Below are 9495 nucleotides of genomic sequence, written 5' to 3'. Positions count from 1 at the left end.
GAGGCAAACCGATGTCGTGGGCGTGGGTGGGGAGCGGGGGAGCTGAAGTCCCTGCAGCGGGTGTCTCAGGGGAGGCATAAAACTTGTGTCTTGTGTCCTGTCAGTAATATTTATTCTTCCTGCTTGGCTGGCTGGGTGGTTTGTTGGGTTTTTTTGTTTGTTTTTGTTTTTTTTTTTTTGTTGTTGTTTTTTTTTTTTTTAGGTTGCAGTTTTTGGGTGGGTTTGTTTTGGAAAAGCTAGAGGAACTAGAACTAGTCTGTCGGTCCCTGAAGTGACGGATGAAGACAGATCCTTCCCGGTGCTGTTTCCTGACCTGTTGAAGGCAATCGTGAAGTCTCAAGCAGGAAAGCACTGAAGTGCTGGATTAAATGTATTTCTTCCCACCCTCTCTTCAAGTTTCCCTTCCTAAATATATCATGACATCATAGCCCTGCTAGGTCTCCCCTCTTCTCAATCTGCCTTTGGGTGGGGGAAGGAGAAAACGGGGTGGGCCATCAACTTAATTGATGTGGTTTTTAACAGACAAAATCCCCAAACCTTTAGGCCATGTTTTACAAGTATAGAAAAGAAAATGTGCGAGCTTATTTGATTGCTTAGGTTACTTGTTTTTTAAACTTGGCTGGGTGCTTTAGGGTGTCCCTTAAGTCTTCCAAGTAGATTAAGGCAAGCTCAGATGAGGATGAACTAGAGAGTGTGCGCGTGGCCCGGAGGAATCAGTTCCTTGAGGATAAAGACGGTTGATCTGTGTTGGGCTTGTTGCTCTGACTTACTAGTGGATATTTGCAGCGTAGCTTTGGAGAGAGAAAGGGAGGATGGCAGCCTGTTACTTGTGTGGAGCCTATTCTCACAGGGAGAGGGCTGTACCGAAACCATGTTTTGGAGCAGCAGAACAAGTCTTAGCTCTGTGCAAAAGTAAATTACTAAATCAGCATTCAAAGTCACATTATTCAATTTTAGAGCAAATTCATCAGCTAAAGCTCAACAAATATAAGACTTTTTACCCAATATGCTTATATGATGCTAACTTCTAAAACTAAGAGGAAGAAAGTCAGGACATAGAAACACTTGATGCAGAGAACAGCCAGCCTTGTTGCTAAGGAAATGACTGTTAATGTGCTGGAAGTAGGCTCAGGCTAACGGATGAGGCTATTACAGCACCAACAATCTACCTCTGGAGAAAAAAAAGCATGTAACGTATTGCACATACAACAACTTCCTCCTTTTCTATAAAAGACTCTTAGAAACCAGAAGAATCAGTGAGTTTGGGCTCTGCTACTGAACTGTGGAAGCAGTCAAATTAGCTGCTTATTCTTGTACTGTACAGCTCAAGAACGGCTATTTAATGTTTAAGCCCATTTCTCTTGCTCTTTGCAACATTATCTTTCATTGAGCTTTTGGGTGTATGCTTGGTACATTAAACCAGGAAAGCACTACTGAGACACCTGGTCTTAGGTAAAGGAATACGGAGCGCTTGGTGCACTAAACTTGTTGATCCCAGTTTGTATGAAGTGATACTAAGTCAGTGTTAATGTAGTAGCTGTAAGTATTGTCTCTGATATGTTATCCTGTTGTCTATTGCTTTCTCATTTCTGATGCATCACAGATACTATACTTATTTGCTTCACAATTTGTGTTTGTGCACAAAGTCACCCTGAAGTCATTTGGAAAACTTGTGGCATGAAGACTCCTTTTTGTTCATCAAGTGCATTGAATTGTATTCTGAACCCAGAGGACCTCAACTCTGTCAACAGATGTTCTAGTGGTCTTTTAATGTTCATTTCCTGTTACTTTTAATAATGTGTTGATGCACCATTTGGGTTGGAGGTGTATTTCTAATTTTAGGATCTCCTACTCAATGATACAGTTCTGCAAGCAGGTTTGGCAATTGTCCGCAGTTCTTGTAAGCTGTCCTCTGTACGTTCTTACAGGTGGGTTCAGTCTTGCTGCTCAGACACTCCAGCTGCCTTCCTGTAAATTGATGCCATGCTGACACTCTCACTGTAGGCAGAGAAATGTAGACACGCTCATGTGCATGCTTGTCTGATTAGGGATGTGCAGAGAGGTGACTGGTAGCTGACAGCTGCGCTGGAAGAAGCTCTGAACCTGAGGAGTTCTTCCAGCAAAACTATTTCTTCTGCTTCTGGACAGCATCACTAGTCTATTTTACTTATGTTCTGGTGACCAAAGATGATTAGTATTGGTACTGTCTGCTAGTGTAGATCTAACCAAAGAGTAATATGGTGATATCCTAGTGACTGTGTAACTCTTGTATGATAGTCCTGAAAATGGACTGGGTGGTAGAAAACTCTAAATTCAAAATATTACAAGATGCTGATAGTTGAATTGAAATTAAGGAAAGTATATGAATTTGAGGGACCTCTTCAGATTTCTACACAACCTCATTTAAGTGAGGACATAAGTCTGTTTTTGAGGTACGAAAAAAAATTATTCAAATTTAGATTGCATCTTAAGTCTGCTGGGATCTTTGTAATGCCTGCTGACCCTTGGCTTCGGAGAACTGTGTGAAGATTACTTATGGTGCAGTAGAAGAATCAAAGGATCAGCTTATCTTGAAAACGGAAAGGAAAAGAATGAGTGTTCAGTTTCTTGCTGCTCTGGGATTCTTAGTCCAGGAGAACAAGTACAGTTTATTACAGAGTCTGTTTTTACTGCACCGCATCCTGGGGACTTGTTATGTGATGATGTCATTGGGCTGTCATGAGAGTCCCCTTCTGACCAAGCATGGGAGAGGAACTTGGTGGTGCTCAGCCCTCCTCAGCCGCCTTCAGCTAGGTTTCCACCTCCCAGTCTCCCTTTTTCTTTCCTACCTTACTACCTTCTGTGTGACTAATGTTGTTTTACGTGTGTGACCAGAGCGATAACTACAACAGCAACTGAAGGTGGGCACATATAGACAGCAACTGGGGTTTTATGTCTTGTGATGGCAGATATACCCAAGTGCTGTGACCTTCTCTGCAGGAGAAGAAATGCAAAAAGCTGCATCGTCTTTTTTGCTGTGGTCTCATGTTCAAGGAAGTAGGATTGGATGAATTATGATTGCAATGGCAGTAAAGTTCAGAGGGACTTTCCTTCCCAGATGATTTTTCCTTTTAGAAGGAACAAGTAAGGTTTTGTTTTATGTCAGTTGATATGCAATTTAACTGCTTTAGTTGATAGGAAACATGCAGCTATCCTTGCTGTATCAGGCTGTGATGGCTGTATTCAAACAATTAAAAAAAACCCCCAAACTCAGAGGTTTAACTTTCTATATAAATCATAGGTAGTCTTTTGTTACTTACCCTACAATTGAGGATTATGCTAGAATGGTCTTAGCTGACGTGGGCATCTTGAACTATCTAGATATTGTTTAGGTAGCTGCTTTATATTTTATTTTGGAATATAAATAAAATCACTTTTTTTTTCCTCTAACTAAACAATGAAATATTTTATCCTTAAATCCGATGCATCTGTCTTACGCTTCCTAGTGCACCAGAAGAACTAATGCTGTATTTCTCAAAATGTAGTCTATCAACTGAGAATCAGTCAGCAGGTTCATATTAAACAATATTTCCAGTTAAGTCAGATATAGGTGTATAGTAGCTTCTTTTCTTCTTCCTCTTCTCCTGTCTGCAGTATTTAGCAATAGTTTGCTGGTCAGAAAAGTATGAGAATGACTGTTTTATGCTACTACGGGTACGCTGGGAGAAAGGGAAGATTACAAAGCACAGAATGAAATGTGCATTCAGACTGTTGTATTGGCCACATTTAAAGTCAAGGTGTGCGGGAGATGCTCCAAGATGAAAAACCATATGCTAGTGACTGGAACCTGCGCATACTGTCCCTCTTTCCACCTTTTCTTGTTGCCTAAGTATCTAGAAATCACTCACCAGAGGTGAATAACTTCAACAGTCTCCAGAGGATGTTGCAACTCAGTACTTAAGGGACCAAGCCCATGCAACTATGAATATGCAGAAGTTTCTAGGCCTGGGAATGTACTTTTCTTGCTTATTTCCTTTCTGTTAATTCCCCTACTGATAAAAATAGCACAGAAAGCCTCTTAAGTTTGTGTGCCTACCCTATAGCTGCAGCTTTCAGTGTCGAAGGGTCAGCAGCCAACTCTTGTGTGCCATCAACTGTATATAAGTCCATAGCTGAACCACCATCTGTTGTGATTTAGAGAGATAGGGAATGATTTTTTGAGAAAGATATTTAAAAGAGAAGACCTTAGTGTAAGTGGTTCAGAAAGACTTTACAAATTATTGTTTGCTCAGCAGGCTAGACCCAGGTAACTAGGGGAGAACCATAATCCATTAAGAACAGCGGTACTTTCTTATATTCGTGGTGGCATACCATTGCTGACTAAAACTCCTTTCCTGATGGACCTGGTGAAAGTGTCTTGTTAAGACACGAACTCATACCAGAAAGAGTTCAGGAAGCTGTTGGGATCCTTGGTGATTCTAGGCACAGTTACCACTGAAAACTGTGAGGGTCTAATACTTCTAAGTCTCCTTCCAAACAGGAGCTGCCTAGTCTTGGTGCCAGTAAACTGGGTAACGGTGGCTGAAGAGATGCACGTCATCTGCAGCCTTCACGTCTGGCCTCTGACCTTCTTGCAAGACAAGCGTTTGCAGGAAGGAAAGCTGCTTAACGCACCTTGCGCTTCTTGCAGCAGAACTTCCTTGAGTTCAAAGCAACCATGACAAACTTTTGTTTGCCTCCACTTCTCTCCTTTCTTTGTTCTTTAAAATATCTGCTCCTTACAATTTGTCCTCTAGTCCTTTGTAACAGACTTATCACCAATGTCATCGCTGATAACCAGAGATGAGACTTCTGTACCTCTGTTGAAGAGGAAGAATATTGCGTAAGCAGTGATTACTTTTTTGTCATTGTATCTGGTTATTTTAGGTCAGTCTATGGAGTAATTCCTGAACCTGCACATAGCACTTCTGTTAGAAGGTTTCAGCTCTTGAGCTGTGCCCATATCTATTAATACATGACTTGTATCTACTCCAAAAACTCTTTAAATTCAGCTGAAAGTGTTAAAAAAGTTGCCTCTATAAATACTGTCATCATTTCAACTTATACTAGCCTGGGGAAAAAAAGACATTTAAAAATGTGTTAAGGGATGGAGAGTAAAACATGTGTCTGGGTGAGGTGGGTGGATTTGGACAAAGTTCTTGAAGCTTTATCCAAATACAAAGGATAAATAGATGAGTTATCAAACAGTTGATTTTTTTTTTTGCTGACCTGCCACATACTTAAGATTTTACAGCAAAAGTTGCACCAGATGAACAGGCAGAGAAATCTACATAGCCCTGGTTATGGTTGTATGAGGCTGCAGATGTTACCTTCTTCTGTTGTTTTTGGTGTTCCTAGCCTGCTTTTTTGTTACATTGCTGAGCCAGAGCCTAGAAAGCAGTTAGCGCTGACTGTCGGGGGAAGGAAGGTGCATGCAGTGATTTAATATTAACCTGTTGATGATAGCTGCAGACTTCAGAGATGGTGAGCATGAAACTCTGTGGTGAGCATATGACAGCTGTTGGATGCATCCTCAAACTCATAGTTCTGCCTTCATGCTCCTTTTTCTGGCATGTTTCTTTTACCCAGGGGAAGTGAAACATTCAAATCTGCCACAGGCTCTGGGGTTTCACCCTCCTCACAGGGGCAATAGAGGGAGAGGGTGTTAAATCTATTTCATTCTGTCCCTCCAGTTTGTAGTTAGTCAGTGTTAGTCAATAAATACTCTTGGTCTTTAAAAGGAAAACTGCAAAGCAAAATTAAAGGAAATTGGCAAACTCCCTAGCGTGGTGAACAAACTGAGAAGTAAGAGTTGTGTCAGGGCAGAACTCTTAAATCACGTCAGGGAAATAAAATTGAGCTCCTGAATCTGGTAATAAGCTGACCTTTTTAACCATTAAACTCAACTACTTCTTTCTCAAGCGCTCTCATTTGAAACTGTCTGTAAGCTGTGGGTTAGCTGGCTAACCGGTGTCTTTCACCTAGGCCTAAATAAAATTGCAAGGTGAAGTTGAAGTTTCACACATCTCTGTAAAGGCCACTGTGTAGGACGAGCTAGTGCTGCTTCAGAGGCTTTTTAGAGCAGAGCAATTTAGAAGTTGCTTAGGTGCCAACTTTCAAAAAAGCTGTAAGTTGCAGAAACTTTGAACTTCTCCTTGCTAAGAGAAGTAACCATTCCTCTGTACCCAGTTTTGAAGGCAGTAAGCCTGTCTCCCAAAGTTATTTTAAAACAAAACAAAAAAATTTTAGGAGATGCTTGGGAAGAACGTGTCCAAAACCAATTTTGATACTTAGATTCTCAAGTATGAGAGAATATGAGTATAAATATCTTGTATACAGATCAAATGTGTAACCTCATATGAGACTTTAGACCTTAGAGGATTTGAATCCTAATCGTACTGTGTGGCTGACTTTCCATGCTGTGTCCCTTATCATTTGAGCCTTGTTATTTTATTTATAACTCTTCCAATTAACTTTCCTGGATGTGTACTAGTGGTATTAAATATGATCGAGGGGAGATTTCTAGGAAGCCATCTTCATTGTCTCAACTTGCATTTTATTTGGAAGATTCATCAGCTGTAAACCTCCTTTCCTGTCTGAAGGTTGGATATGTTGTATGTAAAAGAGAACATTTTATCAGCTGGTAGCTTCCATTAGCTATTCTGGACTATAATGGAAGCTAGTTTTAGCTTCCATTAGCTGTTCTGGACAAAAGCTACCTGGGCTGAGCTGGTTTAGTGAATGTCTGGCACTGGTGCATCCTGGTTTATGCCTTTTTCTGGTCTCTAGATCTCGTGTGAATGTCTGAAATGGTGGGGAGGAGGAAGAGGAGTTTCTTACAAATTGGGCTATACAGAAACTGTTGTAATGCATTAACACTGATTACTGTGCAGCAAACTTTAGGGCCCCCGGGCTGATAATCAAATAGCAGGTTTGTGAAGTGGTCTTGTGTTAGACTGGTTGAGGTACTTGTATTCTTCTAAGTGCTATTTTAATGAGCTTTCACAAGAGGGCGGAGTAGAATTTGCTCTGGGAATTGTAGTTGTCTTGAGACTCACACATATCTCTAGAAATAAGACAGCTTGGCTTCCTTTGGTGTTACGACAGCGTGAGCTGTATTATTCTTGCTCTCCACCTGTATCGCATCTCGTCCTGGGCTCTGCGTGGCTCTTTGGTCACCACTTCCCAACGGAGAGACCCAGGAAAAGCCACAGCTTCTCTCAAGTGTCCCCCCGCCCCGATGCTGGAGCATGGAGGAGGAGAGGTCTGTAAACGTGCCCCCTGCACCACCACTGCCAATGTTTGCATGGCGGTCGTAGCAGCGAAAACAATGGCGTAGCTGCTGTTAGCACAAAAATCTTGTAGTTATTAGCACAAGATAGTGCTGTGGCGCAGGTAAGCCAGCTCTTCATAGTTTGCAAATGTAATAAAGGAGATACTGCTCGAAAGCAGCAAAATTTTCTTGCAGTCTGTTGAGGTGTGGTAAAATATGACCAAGAAAGCTACTTGAAAAGGAAATACTGTGTATCTCTAGCTTTATGAATCTTTAAGTATGTTGACCAATTCACTTATGACATTTATTACAGTAATACCCAGGACTATCTTCCCTCTAGCTTTATGAATCTTTAAGTATGTTGGCCAATTCACTTATGACATTTATTACAATAATACCCAGGACTATCTTCCTTGTAGAAACAGTTTAGAGTCCACAGAGAAAACTAGCTCCCCCGACCCCCTTTCTTTATTAGAGGACAAACTGCGTTAGTCTTTTTTTTTTGCTGGAGCATCTCGGAAGTGTAGTTTCAATTCTTTGTTGTACCTCACCGCTGGGCATTCCAGTAGTTTAGCTGAAAGAACTGCTTCTGATCTTTCATCACTCTTTGAAGAGTCTTCTGGCAGGTTATCCTGTACAACTCAGCACTACCTCAATTAATGCAAGTCAATTGACATTTAGCACTATAATATTCTCTGTATGTGAAGACTTTCATGTTCTCTTTTTTTCTTCCTCCTTCAGGTTGACCCTAAAGATTACACTTTTTCTGGACTTAAAGACGAAACTGTGGGCCGACTGCCTGGAAAAGTAGCAGGGCAACAATTTGTCATTCAGGACTGTGAGAACTGTAGTATCTACATATTTGACCATTCTGCTACAATCACTATTGATGACTGTGTAAACTGCCAAATCTTTTTAGGACCAATAAAAGGCAGCGTGTTTTTCCGTAACTGCAAAGATTGTAAATGTGTAGTGGCCTGCCAACAGTTTCGCACTCGGGACTGCAGAAAGCTGGAGGTGTTCTTGTGCTGTGCCACCCAGCCCATTATCGAGTCCTCCACAGGTATGAAATTTGGATGTTTCCAGTACTATTATCCTGAGCTTGCTTTACAATTTAAAGATGCTGGACTGAGTATCTTCAATAACACATGGAGCAACATCCATGACTTTACCCCTGTGTCAGGAGAAAATAATTGGGGCCTTTTGCCTGAGAATGCTGTAGTCCCAGATTATGTTCCTCTGCCCAGCTCTGAGGAGCTGAAAGCTGTCAGAATTTCTACGGATGCTACAAAGAGCATAATACCAGTAACTCGAGGGCGGAGACAGAAAAGCAGCGATGAATCGTGTTTGGCCGTGTTTTTTGCTGGTGACTACACAACTGCAAATGCCAGGAAGTTAATTGATGAGGTAAGTGACCTTTGTCTGCATTCAGTATTTTGAATTTCTAATTGAACTTTCCTCTGGACAGCCTCTGGTGCTCTCTGAAGGTAGAACACAGAGACTCTGCTTGTCTACTAACCATACTGATTAACGGCACTGTTTAAAACCTTTAAACAAGGTAAGAGACTGGAGCTCATCTGACCCGACAGTTGTTTTACAGCTGATATCCTGTGACTGACCCATCTATCCTCTAATAGTTCCAGTGTACTTTTCCATCGCGGCACGCCAAAGGTACGTTCTGAAGAAAACGCATAGTTGACTTGATGAACTTGGTCAAATGTAAAGTAAGTGATTGGCAATGCTTGTGAAAGGGATATAGCCAATTAACTAGTTAGCTTATTGCCCCAAAAGTCACAACTAACAAAACAGTCTGTCCTGAAAGTTTTTCCAGTACTAACAGAGACTTTAGGAAAAAAAAAAAGTGTTAAATTGTATCCCCCCTGCCACCCAGTATTGGAATAATTTTCTGGAAGAGGCGGTGAGTGTTTGTCATGGCTGGTCAGCTGTCTTCCATTACTGAAATATCTGCTGCTGTCTTTTTTTTTTTTTTTTTTTTTTCCCCCCCGTGAGGCAGCAGCTCCCAAGCTTGCCTGAGTTTGGGTTTCCTGGGGCTAAAATCTGAGAGTGGCTGGCTGCTTTTAGCAACCTGGAGTGCCAGGGATGACAGAGCAGAACCAGTAACCATGAGCTACAGCTTCTGAGAGGTACCTGCAAAAGCTGCTGATCCCAGGGTTGTATGATCAACAAAAAAAACCAGTGGATCT

General features: G+C 41.4%; 1 protein-coding gene across 1 annotated transcript in view; it reads left to right on the top strand.

Annotated features, from left to right (window-relative positions):
• Positions 1-8032: 8032 nt before the first annotated feature.
• RP2 (retinitis pigmentosa 2 (X-linked recessive)) overlaps positions 8033-9495 on the top strand; it is a gene marked incomplete at its 5' end in the record, with an annotated part of 7367 nt that continues 5904 nt past the window's right edge. The window contains one exon of the mRNA XM_009702371.1: positions 8033-8698. Coding sequence (XP_009700673.1) covers positions 8033-8698 — 666 coding nt within the window. The remainder of the gene's footprint in view (positions 8699-9495) is intronic.

The sequence above is a fragment of the Cariama cristata genome, unplaced genomic scaffold (assembly GCF_000690535.1).
Source record: "Cariama cristata isolate BGI_N322 unplaced genomic scaffold, ASM69053v1 scaffold5786, whole genome shotgun sequence".
Lineage (NCBI taxonomy): Eukaryota > Metazoa > Chordata > Aves > Cariamiformes > Cariamidae > Cariama > Cariama cristata.
This window is presented reverse-complemented; position numbering and strand designations above follow the sequence as displayed.